The following is a 17,306-nucleotide window of genomic DNA, read 5'->3' on the forward strand; positions in this document are numbered from 1 at the left end:
CTCTGAAAAAGACTAAATGGACAAGTAAATAGCAGTCCAGTTTAGAATACTTTGAGGCTAACATTTCCATTATGCCCGAATCAGCATTTTTGAGGCTGAGGCTCTGGGAGGATGGAAAGTATGGAATCAAATGCAAAGCAGTGAAGAACTTCCCAGAAAGCAGGTGCTTTCACACAGCCATTCTCACCCAGGCACTGCAGCCAAGAAAGCCTCCACTGCTGTGCCAACAGGGCCCGCCTCTCACAGCAATCATAACCACCCAGAAATGTAAAATTTTACTTACGAATGTCTCGAAAATGGATAATGAGCCTGGCCACAAGAGAAAGGTATTCGTCCTAAAAGCAAAAACAGGAAGCAGTTTAATCTCGGATGAAGTGAAGCCATGTGATGCCCCTTCTCGCCCCCCTCACTGCCCTGCCACCAAGCCGAGGGTTCTTCCCGAAAGGCTGCCGGGCTGAGGCCCACTCACACAAGAGGCTCTGCCCAGCTGGGCCTCCTCTGGAATCCATCTCTCAGAGAAAAGCTGTCAGTGCTCAGCTACAGCAGACCAACAAAAGGCACAAAGGAACAAAAAACCAAGAAGGATACCAAGAGACCTCAAACTGCTGCTCCTTCCACTCCGCTGCAAACACTCAGCTGAGAGGGCTGCATGCCAGCTCAGGCACCCCTCTTCCCAGAGGGACCAGGAGCCGGCCTGAGGTCACAAGGCATGTCAGCAGCAGATGCGGGTGTGCCGCTTTCGTCTTTGCACCATTTGTATCACAGTACTTTCGCTTTTAATACCCAGCCTGCTGCTTTCTCACTGCTGACGTCGGACTTGCACGCAAATCTGGACGTGCACCCCTGGCTGTGCTTTTCGGAGATCTGTGTTATCTGAACTTACTGTCCAGGAGGGAGAGGGTGAAGCGCCACTCAAGGGTGGCAGGTGAAGGCCACGGCCAAGGGCCCTCTTTGTTCCGGCTGCTATGTTTCTGGAACAGCCCAGTAGAGTCTGCCTTTCACCAACTGTCCTCTTTGCAACCACGGACACTCGTTCCCAGGTGTTCCAGGGAAATCTCTAGGGTGAGTTTGTCCTGTGGTCAACGAAGGGATGTCTGAGTTAAAATCTTATTTCGGGGAAGCTGTACCATCCTTCTCCTCCTTAAAATGCCCATCCTTCCAGCAAGGCAGCCCCAAAAGGGCAAAGACTTCACTCTCCGCCTTGCTCAAATGACCCTCCTCCTAAGTCACTCGACTCTGAGTCCACTAGACAGCAGACTGACAAGACGATACCCACACAGCCCAGGACCCAGCCACAGCACCTGTGGTGGTACTATTCCGGGGCACATGCCTGTAAGCTCAGGGACAAAGAGTGAACCTACTGTCAGAAGAACACCTCTGGGGGAAAGGGAAATAAAATGAAAGTGGTCTCAGATGAATGTAAAAATACAAGCACACTTTCTAAATCTGTATTATCCCTCATCTATCTCCAAACTTCACCCCACTACTTTTTTTAGCCAGGAGAATCAGCAGAGGAAAACATGAGGGGAAAAGACAAAGCTGGGATGATGAGCACATGCAAAGAGGGCAGGTGCAGAAAGAGGGACAGTGAGGCGCTGCTGGAGCAAAGGGACACTTAGGAGGTGTCATCAACACTCTCAATTTCAGACTGCCCCCACCACTTTCTGGTGGGAAAGACAATGTGCTGAGAGTAAAGGGGGTCCCCCGTCAGGGCTCCTGCGCATGGATACCCTGCCGAGGCTGGTCCTTGAGGGACAGTAGTGTGGGGAGTGGGGAGTGGGGAAGGTGGGGAGGCTAAAGGAAGCTCAGGAGATGAGGTGGCCAAGTACAAGGAGATGAGAACTGGGAGCCTGCCAGTTCAATGTCTGATGTCTCAGTAAGGCCTTCGTTGGGCCATCTTTTAGGTCAGCACTACCTTAAAAGAATTGTTGAGTTTTCTCCACTTCCATACAAGGTAAAACAAGAGGAAGCAGGTTTAAAAAGCAACCAGGGGCCAGCCCAGTGGCATAGTGGTTAAGTTCACGCACTCCACTTCTTCGGCAGCCCGGGGTTCTCAGGTTCGGATCCCAGGCGCGGACCTACGCACTACTTATCAAGCCGTGCTGTGGTGGGCATCCCACATATAAAGTAGAGGAAGATGGGCACGGATGTTAGCCCAGGGCCAATCCTCCTCAGCAAAAAGAGGAGGATTGGCAACAGATGTTAGCTCAAGGCTAATCTTCCTCACAGAAAAAAAAAAAAAAAGCAACCAGATACTTTTACTCAGACACAAGATACATAAACGGGGCTCAGTGGCATGTCCCCAAAGCCTTTTGCACAGAGCTGGGACAGAGCCAGGTGGGCAGATGTCACCATGATGCAGTCCCAGCACTACTCCCTGGCCCAGAGCGGGATGGCCAGCTCGGTCTGCTCCCAGCTGAGGTTGCCCCATTGCCTGGAAAGTGGAGGCTCTCGGGACTGGACCAGCATGAGGAGGCCTGAAGGGAAAAAGAAGGGAAGGTGGGATGTGACCACCTGACAGGAGCAACAGGCACAGGAAGCAGTCACATTGCTGCCAAGGGGTTTTCTTGTAGGTTAAACACATCTCCGAAATACTTGCAAAGGCCAGGTCACCCAGGAACCATCGGGGGCTGAGTGCTGCAGGTCTGCTGCAGGCACTCCTTTCCATAGGAGACCCCAGGATCTGAAAATGCAGCTCTGATCTCCCCCAGGGTGGGGCTGTTTTATGTCCCTGGCTCCTAAGTCTCTGTCTGCAGAATGCTGGCGTCCTGACTGATCTCCCCAGCTCTGAGAATTCCCAGCCACCATCCAGACGAATACATTATGGTATCCCCTTCTGCTCCAAGGCACCCCACCTCTCCAGAACTGCTCTAAATAAAGGGCTAAAGAGCGTGTAACCTCCTTTATCTTCACTTGGTCTTTACCATCAGTCTTTACCATCACCCAACTCAACATCTAAAATTTAAATGTCCAGGCTGCACACAAGGCTGGGTAGTATCAAACCACACACACAACAGCAGCTAACACTCTGGCACTTACAAGGTGCCAGGAATAGCTCTAAACACTTTACACATATTAATGTATTTAATTCTTTCAACCACCCAATGAGGTCTAACATGCATTGTTTGCAGATCAGAAGCTAGAAATGTGGGGAAAAAATATATAGTTTAAACTCTTGCTTGACCTGTACAAGCCTTGCATGGGGGCCCAACAAGAAGGGTGAAGTACGCCTCCCCACATGCAAGTGGAGTGAGCAGAAGGAGGAGGGACGGACACATGCTCCATATAAAATACCACATGCCACACACACTACACACTACCTTTTGTATAAGACACGGGGAATCTGAATACAAATATTTGCTTATAACTGCAAGAAGAAATGCCGGAAGGATAAACCAAAATCAGAAATCAACAGTCACCCCCAGAGGCATCAGGAATTGGGCTGGAAATGAGATTTCCCACCTTGTTATATGGTTTTCATACTGGAAATGTATAAATCTTTTACCAAATTGAAGATAAAACCAAATCAAAAGTATAATTCCTAAAAACTCAAAATAAATCAAAACATACGAGTTGATATCAAGTTCGTGTCAGAACCATATAGGGAAAAGAATTCCTTTTGAGTGATCATTTTAAAAAACAAAAAGCAAAACAAAACAAAAAAAACTGTATGTCCTTAGCAGAAGGGATATATTTTAAGAACAAACAGAGCTGCAAAGAAATCTTAAACTTCATTCCACATTTTGTTATTTGTTACTAATGTTAATGGTAATATTAATCTGTTTATTCTTTTTTTTAAATTTTTTGTTTATTGCAGTAACATTTAATCTGTTTATTCTGAAAGTATTTTAGAGTAAAGCAAATAAGTAATTATGCTAATGATATTAAAAGCCAAGATATTCATAGTAGGAGAAAAGATACATGTTTAAAATGAAAGTAAACTGCCGTAAGGTTAAATTTGAATTGGAAGTATCAGTGTGAAATTGCGGGGTTTTTGAGGTTGTTGTTGTTGTTGTTGTTGTTGTTGTTTTGTGAGGAAGATCAGCCCTGAGCTAACATCCATGCCAATCCTCCTCTTTTTGCTGAGGAAGACCAGCCCTGAGCTAACATCCTCCTCCTTTTTTTTTTTCTTTTTTTCTCCCCAAAACCCCAGTAGATAGTTGTATGTCATAGTTGCACATCCTTCTAGTTGCTGTATGTGGGACGCGGCCTCAGCATGGCCGGACAAGCGGTGCGTCGGTGCGCGCCCGGGATCCGAACCCGCGCCGCCAGTACCGGAGCGTGCGCACCCAACTGCTAAGCCATAGGGCCGGCCCCGAGGTTGTTGTTGTTATTTCAAAAATGTATTACTGGCGCTGGACCGGTGGTATAGCAGTTAAGTTCGCATGTTACGCTTCAGTGGCCCGGGGTTCACCGGTTTGGATCCCGGGTGCAGACCTACTCACTGCTCATCAAGCCACACTGAAGCAGCATCCCACATAGAAGAGCTACAACTCTACAACTAGGATACACAACTACGCACTGGGGCTTTGGGGAGAAAAAAGAAAAAGAGGAAGACTGGCAACAGATGTTAGCGCAGGGCCAATCTTCCTCAAAAAAAAAAATGTATTACTTAACTCTGTTCACAAAAAGGTGCAGGAGCCATGAGCTGCCCAGTGCCCACAGTGCACACCCTAAATGCCACTTCACCCTCAAAAAAGAACCAAGGTTCCTTAGAGGAACAGCCGATTCCAGGCCAAGATGCGAGCAAGCAACAAAAGACTAAAGAGGTCGTGATAAGGGGCCCCAAGAGGGACAGGAGGGTGCTTGGGGGCTGCCACTGGGTGAGGGTGGGACCAGCTAAGCATCAAAATGAACAACGGCAATGGATTGAAACACTGTATGCAGAACCCAAGCTCATAACGCTACTAACAGGAAGAGAACGCATCCTCGGCCCCACCCCAAGCCCCAAAGGCCGCCCTTGGGGGTAAGGACAGCAACTCTTTGCAATGGACAGGAAAGCATTCCTGGTGGCCCTCAACAGGCTATGTTTCAAGCAGCCAAGGAGCCCTGGTTGATGAAAGAAAACCCTTCTTTGCAGAAAAATTCCATCTAATAAATGTGGAAGAAAAGCCAGAATTAAGGACAATTACCATTTTGCACTGCCCATCGGAAGGTAAGTAGACGGGGAGCTTTATAAGAGAAGAGTCAGGCTGTCACTTTCCCAACTGCTGACCAGCTGTGGCCTTGTGGGAAAATCGAAACACGCAGAAATACAAATATAAGGCACCACTTCAGACGTATTCTTGCTAACAAGACTGCTGCACCCTCTGCTCTTTCAATCTAATACTAGTTCACAAGAAATAAGGGGCAGGCAGGAACACGTCAGGCAATAGGTAATGCTGTTGGTAGAAATATGGATGTTAAAGACTGCCACTTAGGACTCAGAAAGGGAGTGAGGAACCTGGTAAAGAAAGCTCATATCAGGGCCGGCCCCGTGGCTTAGCGGTTAAGTGCGCACGCTCTGCAACTGGCGGCCCGGGTTCGGATCCCAGGCTCACACTGATGCACCGCTTCTCCGGCCATGCTGAGGCCGCGTCCCACATACAGCAGCTAGAAGGATGTGCAGCTATGACATATAACTATCTACTGGGGCTTTGGGGGAAAAAAAAGGAGGAGGATTGGCGATAGATGTTAGCTCAGAGCCGGTCTTCCTCAGCAAAAAGAGGTGGATTAGCATGGATGTTAGCTCAGGGCTGATCTCCCTCACAAAAAAAAAAAAAAAAAAAAGAAAGCTCATATCATCTTGGAGAATACATACATCATCAAAAACAGAATGCTGGTAGAAAAACGAATGTTAAAGGTGTTTCTCGTGAGGGCTTGGAGGAAATGAGGAACATGTTACAGGAAACTAGAGCAAAGAGAATCCTTGTTATATAGTGGCAGAAAGTTTAGCTGAACCGTATTCTAGTTATGTGGAAGGCAGAACTTATAAGCAATGAATTTGAATATTTGGCTGAGTAGATTTCCAAGCAAAGTTTTGAAGGTCTGGCCAGGTTTCTTCTTGCTGTTTATAGAAAAATGTGAGAGGAAAGAGATAAATTAAGGGCAGAATTGTTAAGCTAGAAGAAACGTGGACTGGATGCTTTGGGAAATTCCCAGGCTATTCAGATTGTGCAAAAATATGCTAAAATTAGGAGATTCACTGTTAGGAAAGTGTGCTCTGGAGAGAAGGCCAAGGGTGTGGCTGGACAAATTTTGCTAGTGCCAAAGAGATTAGGCATGTGATTCATGAAGCCCCTCAACCATCTCACGGAAGCCATGAATAGGGATGAAATTATCCAAGAAAGATCTGTGGAGAAACCTCTTGTCTAATGGTGTGAATCCTGTCATATACACAGGAGACCCACAAGGTTCTTGAGTGTTATATCAGCAAAAACGTTGCCAGCTTGGACTGAAAGGGACACAGACCGGATGAAATCAAAGAAATGTGTCAGACTCCCAAGATTCTACAAGCAGGCAACAGGCTGACAAAATTGCTCAGCTGCAAACACGTGCTACTCTTCAAGAAAAGGAAAGATGACCACAAGGGTAGAGCCTTGGGACAAGAGGCCAAAGCCAGGGGCCTAGAGACTAGAGCCTTCAAGTCTGTGGTAATTTGTTACAGCAACTACAGGAAACTAATACCTTGTCTCTATAGATTTGCCTATTCTGGGCATTTTATACAAATTCAATCATACAATATATGGTCCCTTGTGACTGTTTTATTACACTTAGAAAGATGTTTTCAAGGTTCATCCATGCTGTAGCATGTATTAGTACTTCATTCCTTTATATGGCCAAATAATATTCCATTGTATAGATATACCACATTTTGTTTATCCATTCATCAACTGATAAACATTTGGGTTGTTTCCACTTTTTGGCTATTATGAATAACGCTACCAATATTTGTGTACAAGTTTCCGTGGACACATGGTCATAAGGTAACTCTCCATTTAATTTTTTTGTGTGTGTGTGAGGAAGATCAGCCCTGAGCTAACATCCATGCCAATCCTTTTTGCTGAGGAAGACCAGCTCTGAGCTAACATCTATTGCCAATCCTCCTCCTTTTTTTTTTCCCCAAAGCCCCAGTAGATAGTTGTATGTCATAGTTGCACATCCTTCTAGTTGCTGTATGTGGGACGCGGCCTCAGCATGGCCGGAGAAGCGGTGTGTTGGTGCGCGCCCGGGATCCAAACCCGGGCCGCCCGTAGCGGAGCACATGCACTTAACCGGTTAAGCCACGGGGCCGGCCCTCCATTTAATTTTTTGAGGAATTATCACACTGTTTTCCACAGTGGCTGCACCATTTTACATTCCTCCCAGCAATGTATGAGGTTCCAATTTCTCCACATCTTCACCAACACTTATTTGTCTTTTTTTACTATAGCCATCATGAGTGTGAAGTGGTATCTCATTGTGGTTTTGATTCACATTTCCCTAAGGACTAGTGATGTTGAGCATCTTTTCATGTACTTATTGGCCATCTGCATATCTTCTTTGGAGAAATGTCTATTCAAGTCCTTAGCGCATTTTTGAATTTGGTTTTGTTGTTGTTGTTGTTATTGTTGAGTTGTAGGAGTTCTTTATATCCTCTGGATACCAGTCCCTTATCAGAATAATGATTTGCAAATATTTTCTCCCGTTCCATGGGTTGTCTTTTCACTCTCTTGATAGTGCCCTTTGATACACAATAGTTTTTGATTTTGATGAAGTCAAATTAATCTATGTTTTCTTTTGTTGCTTGTGCTTTTGGTGTCACATGTAATAAACCGTCGCCTAACCCAAGGTCACAAATATTTACACCTATGTTTCTTCTAAGAGTTTTATAGTTTTAGCTCTTAAATTTAGGTCTTTGATCTATTCTGAGTTAATTTTTGTATATGGTGTGAAAATGGGATCCAACTTCAGTAATTTATATGTGGTAATCCAGTTGTCCCAGCACCATTTGTTCAAAAGACTATTCTTTCCCACTGAAATCTTCTGGCACCCATGTCAAAAAAATCAATTAACAATAAATATGGGTGCTTATTTCCAGACTCTCAATTCTACCCCATTGATCTACATGTTTATCCTTATGCTAGCATGACATGGTCTTGATTACTGTGGCTTTGTAGTACATTTTACAATCTAGAAGTTTGAGTCTTCCAACCTTGTTCTTTTCAAGATTGTTTTGGCTATTCTGGGCCCCCTGAATTTCTAGGATCAGTCTGTGAGTCTCTGCAAAGTCTGTTTGAAAGTTTTCCTCATATATTGAAAAATACATCAAATTCCAGAACAGGCACTCCAGAGTCAGTATTCTCAGCAATATGGGACCTTTGATAAGGTGATTCACATATTTTAACATTTTATTTTTATACATTATAAAACATTTTAGACATACAAAAAATGAATAATAAAACAAATACCAGTAGGCTCCTCACCCAGTTTAAATTAAAAAATATGAAAGAAAGAAAGCTAGTTCCCCATGCTACCACTGACTTGCCCTATACCTCGGTTTCTTCACAGGTAAACTAGAGAAAATGTCACAAGGACTAGACAAAGCATTTGTAAAGTACTTCTCTCAGCGCAATACATACTACGGAAAATATAGCTACTGAAAACCAATCAGAATTCACAATTAGGCTTCTGAACAAGTACGTTTACTAAGGATGGCACAGGAGGGGTCCTGACTGTCACAAATTTAGACAGAATGGAGCGAAGAAGGACTGCCTACTGGACCTTCGTCACAAACCAGCAGCACCCGGGGCTCTTTAGTAGATCTCAGCAGTTCTTAATAAAACAGTAGTCTTTCATGTGTTCACATTTTTTAATGTATACAATCATGCTCTTCTCAGCTCTAAGACTCAGCGCTTCTAATGCCCAAACTCTTGGGTACTCCAATAACTGCCTCTGATTAAACAAGGATAGTGGAAGATGCATTCAGATTCAGTCAAAAGCCCAAACCTGGGCTTGTGAGGTCCCTGAAAAAGGCTGAAGGTAGGAAAGTACCTCCTTTCATCAGATGTATGCAGGCACCCTCCTCCTCCCTTGCTGAGAGCACAGCCGGGCCTGACCCTATTTCCCAGGCTTGTGGTCATCCTCATTTATTCCAGCTGGTTGGCTGTTCAGCTCAGGTCCTCCCCATTGATTAGTCCCAAGGCGGCTTCCCATTTCTGATGCTCTCAGCCTCCCTCGTCCCTGAGTTTCACCCTGGCCCCCAGTGGGGATTCAGTTCTGCACTCATCATTTCTACACTGTAAATCAGAGATATGTACTACTTTAGCATATCACTATATTAAGTGCAAAAGAGTTGGTGTGCATTTAACATGTAAGTTTAATTTAATGCGGGCCGGCCCCGTGGCTTAGCGGTTAAGTGCGCGCGCTCCGCTACTGGCGGCCCAGGTTCGGATCCTGGGCGCGCACCGACGCACCGCTTCTCCGGCCATGCTGAGGCCGCATCCCACGTACAGCAACTAGAAGGATGTGCAACTGTGACATACAACTATCTACTGGGGCTTTGGGGGAAAAAAAGGAGGAGGATTGGCAATAGATGTTAGCTCAGAGCTGGTCTTCCTCAGCAAAAAGAGGAGGATTAGCATGGATGTTAGCTCAGGGCTGATCTTCCTCACAAAAACTCATAATAATAATAATAATAATTTAATGACAAACAAGTAATAAGCAAATGTTCAGAAATGCACCTTTTGTAGTAAGCATCTCTACGCACTGCCGCCGTAGGTGCCCACACAGGGGTCCCAGAACCCCTGACTGTGTTATCATCCAGCAGATGCCAAATCTTCCCAAACCTTTAGAAGGCTGGTTCGAGTGTGTGGAGTTGCCAGTATTACAATCACTCACCACTCCCAGGCACAGTTATTTTTGCTTCTACAGAGAGTAGTCCCACCTGTAGGAATTAAGGTGTTGTGGCACTAAAGTGGATGTGTGGGTATCTTCTGCTTTGATAGACGGGAGGAAGTAAGAGAAGTAGCTAAGAGTGTGGGGTCTGACACCAGACCCCACCAGAGTTCCCATTCCAGCTCTACCTCCACCTGGCTGCGTGACCTCCTAGGCAAGTTAACTAGCATCCGTGTGCCTAGACCTCCCTCTCTGCAAACTGGGGAGGGTGGTACTGTGCCTGCTTCATTAGGGCTGTTGGGGGGTCAAATGAGCTCACACAGGTGAAGCACACAGAACAGGGCCTTGCAAGGGTACATCACTTTAGAAGGAACAAATGAGGTCTGGCCATTAGACCTGGAGCCAGCCAATGACAGCATGGAGAAGGCTTTAACTTGGGGTGCTAACACCCACACTGGAAGCATAAAGCCCACACCAGGCAATTTGGTGAATTCTTTTCAGACAAGAATACTGAAGGTTTTCCTTGTCCTGAGGCACACACTGGGCAACCTGAGGTGTCCATCAGTCCCCCAGTTTCCTTCAGAGTGGATACCTCTGGACCTACCAGCTTGCCAGGATTCCAAGGGAAGGTCAGCCCCTTCTCTACGGCCTCCTCCACCTCCAGCCCCTCCTGGAGTCTAGAAACAGAAATCATTCTTCCCCATCCTTTTCCTTGCTCTACAGTCCCACCTTTTAAATTCTCTCACAGTCATTCTAATAGGGTCTTGGGCAGGAGGGACAGGTAACAAGTATGCCCAAGCTGCCATGTGACCTGGAGAGTCCTCCCAGAGTCCCATCTGTGAGGAAGGGCCTCGCCACACTAACTGGTATGCAGCTCCACGTGGAGCTTCAGCAGTAGTAAAAAGCTGGACATAGACAACTATGCACAAGCAGTAAGTCTGTCTCTGTAAAAATGACAGAGGAAATTTCCAACACCTCTCTTATAAATACTTCTCTTCCAAATAGTGAGGGCCTCCTCTTGGGATTTAGAACCAGCTTGATCAAAGGAAATGGGACTGAAATTGTTAAGGTGCAGTATATGGGCTACAGTAAGGCAGAGGCTAAGACAAGGAAGGGGCTGCTGTGCTGCCAGATGCCCCCTTCAGGACAGAAGGCTTATTCCCTAGCTGCTGGGAGGATCTCTGTGGTAGCCAACCTGCAAGATGGCCACCAACAATCACTGGCCTCTCTGTACACGGAAGTTGCTAGTTGCATCAAAAGGTGGAGGCAATTCCTCCTCCTCTGAATCTGCACTGGCCTTAGGACTTGCTATATCTCAGTGATGTTCTAAGACTTCTGAGAACTGATAGCTTCCCCTTCCTCTTCCTTGAAAGCCAGCTGCCATGCTGTGAGGAAGCCCAGGCTATGTTGCTGGAGACCCCAAGTGGAGGCCATGTCGGGAAAACCAATGCGCAGACACGTGAGTGAAGCCTTTATGGACCTTCCAGCCCAGCAGAGCTGCCAGCTGAATGCAGCTGCACGAGAGGGCACAAGTAAGACCAGCAGAATGACCAGGTGAGCAACACCAATTGCCCCAATTCTGACCCACAGAATCAGGAGAAATAATAACTCATTGCTTTAGGCCATTAAGTCTTGGAGTAAGCTCCTTAACGAAGCAATAGATAACTAACAACACTGAACCAACAAGCTTTGCATTTCAAAAGCTGAAATAATTCAATAAACCCTCATCAAAATTCTTTTAATTATAAGAAAACTAACAAAAACAATAAAAATATCTCATCCCCCCAAATATTTGCAAATTATATATATAATAAGAGATTTGTATCCAAAATACATCAAGAACTCTTACAATCTAACAATAAAAAGACCAACCCCCCAATTTTAAAATGGGCAAAGGATCTGAATAAACGTTTCTCCAAAGAAAATATACAAATGACTGATAAGCACATGAAAAGATGCTCAAAATCATTAGTCATCAGGGAAATGCATATCAAAACCACAATGAGACACTACTTCACACTCATTATGATGGCTAAAATAAAAAAGACAAACAATAACCAATATTGATGAGGAATGGAGAAACTGGAACCTTAGATACTCCTAATGGGAATCTAAAATGGTGCAGCTGCTTTGGAAAACAGTCTGGCAGTTCCTCAAAAGGTTAAACATAGAGTTACCATACTCAGCAATTCCACTCCTAGGTCTATACCTAAGAAATGAAAAACGTATGTCCACAGGGAAGCTTGGATACAAATGTTCCTAACAGCATTATTACAATAGCCAAAAAGTGGAAATAATCCAAATGTCCATCAACTGATGAATGGATAAATAAAATATGATATATGCATACAATGGAATATTATTTGGCCATAAAAAGGAATAAAGTACATGCTACAACATGGTTCACGGATGAACCTTGAAAATATACTAAATGAAAGCCAGTCACAAAAACATACATTGTATGATTGCATTTATATGAAAAGTTCAGAATAGGTAAATCCATAGCAACAGAAGCAGATAAATGATTGCGTAGGGCTGAGGGAAAATGGGGAGTGATGGCTAGTGGGTACAGAGTTTTAGAAAATGTTCTAAAATTAGATTGTGGTGATGGCTGCATAACTCTGAATATCCTAAAGACCACTGAGTTGTACATTTTAAATGGGCGAATTATATAGTATATGAATTAGCTCTCAATAAAGTTGTTATAAAAAGAAAAAGAAAATGCTTGTCCTACGTTCCTATGTGTTCATGGCGCAGAGCCCGCCCTGCCTCAGTACGTGTGCTTATGGAGCTCCTCCTTGCACTTACATGTATTCACAAACAAACACTCATGTGCTCTGACCTCTAAGACCAGACTGTACAGATGGTTTCTGGTTTGGAAACTGCTCTCTCCAGCCAGTGATCTCTACCTTTCCATTTCAAAAAACGTTCACCTCATCTAAACACTCAGACCATGTTCAAATTTTCCCAATGGACCCCCATACATCTTGACAGTTGGTTTATCCAAACTGGTATCCAATCGAGGGCCATAAATAGCATCCTCTTTTAACTCTTGACACACGAGTATGTCCTAGAGCTCCAACACCGCACTTGGGCACAAGGTACTCAGACCAGACCCAATGCAGCAGTTGGTATGTTCAGGATCTGCGAGGCACAGCAGGGCAGGTGTCGTGCAGAATGACAGCCCCAGGCATCAGCCCCACCTCGCATGAGCTGGGTTAACTTAGACAAGCCACTTGGCGTCTTTGTGCCTGTTCTGCTTCATTTCTTTTTTTTTTTTCCCCCAAAGCCCCAGTAGATAGTTGTATGTCACAGCTGCACATCCCTCTAGTTGCTGTATGTGGGAGGCGGCCTTAGCATGGCCGGAGAAGCGTTGCGCCGGTGCGCGCCCGGGATCCGAACCCGGGCCGCCAGCAGCGGAGCGCGCGCACACAACCACTAAGCCACCGGGCAGGCCCATGTTCTGCTTCACTTCTACCAAAATAGCTCTGCACCAGCGAGAGCACAGGGATGAAAGGAGGTGGTCATATGAATCCCATGATGTGGCACCAAGTTCAGGGCGAGAGCTCACACAGAGGAAATCCTCCCCAACTACTCCACCTGTGACGGTCCTATGCCTGGGTCCTCACTCAAGGCCTCAACCTCCATGAGCAGCACCTTCATGACCTAACAAAAGGGGACAGGAACCCTTCCAGGCCCACGTGTCAGGGCCCTGTGGGGCTTTAGGTAAGGATCCTCTGGGAGGACTGAGGCTCGGGACAGAGCCAGTTGTTATTCAGAGCACTCTTGTCCCTTCTACAGGAGCAGCTAGGGCCTGAGTGAGTGCCCTACAGGATTCATGGGTGCTGACTACAAAAGGAGGGTGGAGGCAGTAAGGTCTGGGGTCGGAGGCTGGGCTTGCATCTTGAGTGTGCACCTAGTACCTTCCCTGTACCTGTACCATCGACGCAAGAGAAGACCCACAGAGTGCTGCAGGCAATGCCGACAGTGCCCATGATCAATGGGTGAGCAGCCACCCAATCCCTACTCTCCAGGCAGAAGGCTTCCAGAGTCTGTACTGCACCCCTCGCCTTCCTGAGCCTCTCTGCTGGGGGCTCCACCCACCAGGGCCTTACCCGGGTCTTGGCCTTCAGGAACACATGGCTCTCCATATCCTTGCTGGATTTACTGTGGGCCACACCAGCTTTTCTCATAGCATCCTCGCTGAAATAGAAAAGGAGAAGAGATGTTGACACACACTGATGAGTCTGCTCCTACAGGGTTCCTGGCCAGCAGGGCCTGCACAGCAACTGCCCCTAGGTGGACGGGGTGCTGGCCCCCAGCACACCAGCCTGGCTGAGGTCCAGGAGAGGCGTGAAGGGAGGGGCCCTCAGCAAAGTGAGGCAAGTCAGCTGAGCAAGGGAGTAAGAGGGCAGGGGCACAAGAAGGAAAGAACAGGAAAGGCAGTCACCATAAAGCGAAGCAGCCATCCCAGCTCAAGGGGGCAGAGCAGCCAGGCCTGCGGATCGCTCACAACGAGCACAAAATCGAGTGCACATCAGACGGCTGGGTGGCCAACCAGCGTCTATTTCCTGCCCTCTGAGTGGCCTGGGTCCCCACCCGACACAGGCAGTAGGACCCTAGCTCCAGACTACTCCTCTGTAAAATGGAGGAGCCATGGGAAGTCGCCCCTCAGTCCCTCCCAAGGAAAAGGTCCCTGTGTAGGATGTGCAGGTTCTCCAAGTGGAACCAAGGAGACAAGCCCCAACTTCAACAACTTCTAGCTAGGCACAGGAGGAGACAGACCATACAAACGTGGAAAACATCTTAAAAAACACATTTGCAGGCCAGCCCTGGTGGCCCAGTGGTTAAGTTCAGTGCGCTTTGCTTCAGCGGCCCTGGTTCGGTTCCTGGGCACGGACCTACACCACTCACCTGTCAGTGGCCGTGCTGTAATGGGTCACATAAAAAAGAGGAAGATTGGCAGCAGATGTTAGCTCAGGACAAATCTTCCTCAGCCAAAAAAAAAAAAAACCACATTTGCCAACACATGTACACTAAGAGACGGAATCCTATCACAGGTCTTCATTATGCTGATGCTCTGCTGGGACAGAGCCGAGCACATAGAGCTCCTTTCGAATGGTAGCACACACACCCCCCCACACACACAAAGATACGAACACATGTGCATTTGTTAGAAAGGAAGGGGCACCTCAGGCTCAGGTCCCGAGGCCTGGCCCATCTGCTCACAGCCTGCCTTCTTCCCCATAGGATATGCCCTCCCTGCCTGTCTTCCCAGTGCTGGGCGTGCTGATAAACAAATGAACAAGCATGTCAGGGCTCTGCTGCCTCACTCCGAGTGAATTAAACAAGCCCAGTCCAGCTGGTGCTTGAGAGCTTTCTGACCACTCCAAACAAATAAATAAACCCCAGGGTATTGAAAGAGTGTGCACATGGGCTACAGGATCACGTTTGTAATCCTTAAAGAAGTCCCAGAGGGGCCGGCCTGGTGGCGTAGCGGTTAAGTGCGCGCACTCTGCTTTGGCGGCCTGGGGTTCATGGGTTCGGATCCTGGGTGCGCACCAACGCACCGCTTGTTAAGCCATGCTGTGGCAGCGTCCCATATAAAGTAGAGGAAGATGGGCACAGATGTTAGCCCCAGGCCAATCTTCCTCAAGAAAAAAGGGGAGGATTGGCATCGGATGTTAGCTCAGGGCTAGTCCTCCTCACAAAAAAAAAAAAGAAAAAGAAACAAATCCCAGAAAGCAAGCTAAGAGACAAACAAATCTGTATTAATGCATAAAGAAAAATAAAATTAACTGAGCCACCACACTGCTAAATAACTCATTCAAAATGTGAATTCAGAGTCCCTACCCCCATCTACTTCCTCAAGCCTGCAGCAGGGTGAGGAGATAGCAACAGGCTCCTCCTGGCAAGGAATCCAGAGTGGAGCAGACACACGCTTGAGGGGAAACGTGACCAAGGCTACAAGAGAGAGGCAAGAGGAATGATGCAGGAGGACAACTCAAGATCCAACTCATGGGGAAACAAAGCTGGCAGGCCAGGACCTGGCACGCACGTGCTGAGGCCGGCATGGGACAGGTGCTCCACACATGGAGATGGAGAGACATCATCTGGTAGGCTCTAAGTCACTGAGCATTTCAACAAGAGAAGCAACTGAGTAGGCCAGTTTTCAGAAAGGTGCCTCACCTGTGCCCCCCAAGACTGCACTTGTTCCCCTTCCCACCTTCCGACAGCAGTGTGTGGCAAACTCTGTCACAGAGAGACTTGCCCAGGGCTGAGGACCACAGAGCTGCAGACCAACAGGGCAACCCAGAGGAGAACAGCGGACATGCACGGGGACACTTACCAGCCAGCAGATCAGCCTGGAGGCTAGCTGGGGGAGAGTGGGGAGGCCATGGGTAGAAAGTGCAGCCAGGAGCCAGGGTGTGAAGCGCAGAGAGGAAGAAAGGGATGCTGAGGGCTCTGAGAGTAGGACTCAGTTACACAAACGGGCCCTGTGCCCGAGAGCAGCAATCTCTGAGGCCAAGCCAGGCTCCTGGCTGGCTAAAAGCAAGTCCTCCCGAGCTGCTGGCCAGCCATTTTTCATAGGGTTGGCAGACTCGCAGGCCCCACACAGACACTGTGCATCTTGACCCAAGCAAAGACACCTGGCACATCCACAGAGACAAGACACAGATACCGGCTTGGTGCGATAGCTTTGAGGTGGGAGACCTCACCAGGCCCCGAAGGCAGCAGATGCCAGGGGATCTGCTGCAGGAGGAGCTCTGTCCCATCCTGGTCAGGGCAACATCACAGATGACATGGACAGTGTGGGCACTGACTGTTAGTGACTCAAGAGCCTGAGGAGCATCGACAACACAGGTGGCCAGAAACAGGCATATCCTGACAAGCTAGAACACATACCTTAACAACAGGAAACAGAACTGGAATACATGTCCAGGTTTGCCCGTGAGCTATGAAGGGGCTGAGCAGGTACAGAGCTGAGGAGAAAGGCCACTCCTCGGCTAGGAGCCAGGGCTCTGTGAGGCAGCACTGTGCCCATGTCACGCACCTGTCCCCTCCACTGCTGCATGAAGCGCCTGCCCAAATAGGCCTGCATGTTTAATGGGTGAAGAATAAAGAGGTACCTCGAGCACTGTTCTCAGCTCTGCAAATCATGTGTTTAAAAATGTTTTTGCTCCTGTTTCTAGTCTGCAGATCATACTCCATAAAAGAGAAGATACAGCAAAAAAGAAACCAGGCAGTTCTCTCTGTTAGTATCCTACATTTTCCCCCAAAGAGGGGGCCTGTCCTTTCCTTTTTGGCTGTGTCAGCATTTTGTCAGAGGCACCCATCTGTTATCTGGTTTCTGACTGTATGTCACACCACATTTCATGCCTGTGCTTAGGTGTGGTGTCCCTCCTTCCGTACTCGGGGACCAATGTGTCCACCGCATGAGGCTGTCTTTG

At 47.3% G+C, this 17,306-nt stretch overlaps 1 protein-coding gene across 4 annotated transcripts in view; it reads right to left on the reverse strand.

The window, feature by feature from the left end:
• Positions 1-17,306, reverse strand: part of MED15 (mediator complex subunit 15) — a 70,029-nt gene that overhangs the window by 31,940 nt on the left and 20,783 nt on the right. For all 4 annotated transcript variants that reach the window (XM_058532104.1, XM_058532103.1, XM_058532106.1 and 1 more), the window contains exons 2-3: positions 13,971-14,058; positions 284-335 (exon numbers count right to left, since the gene is read on the reverse strand). In XM_058532104.1, coding sequence (XP_058388087.1) covers positions 284-335; positions 13,971-14,058 — 140 coding nt within the window. The remainder of the gene's footprint in view (positions 1-283; positions 336-13,970; positions 14,059-17,306) is intronic.

The sequence above is a fragment of the Diceros bicornis genome, chromosome 35 (assembly GCF_020826845.1).
Source record: "Diceros bicornis minor isolate mBicDic1 chromosome 35, mDicBic1.mat.cur, whole genome shotgun sequence".
Taxonomy (NCBI): domain Eukaryota; kingdom Metazoa; phylum Chordata; class Mammalia; order Perissodactyla; family Rhinocerotidae; genus Diceros; species Diceros bicornis.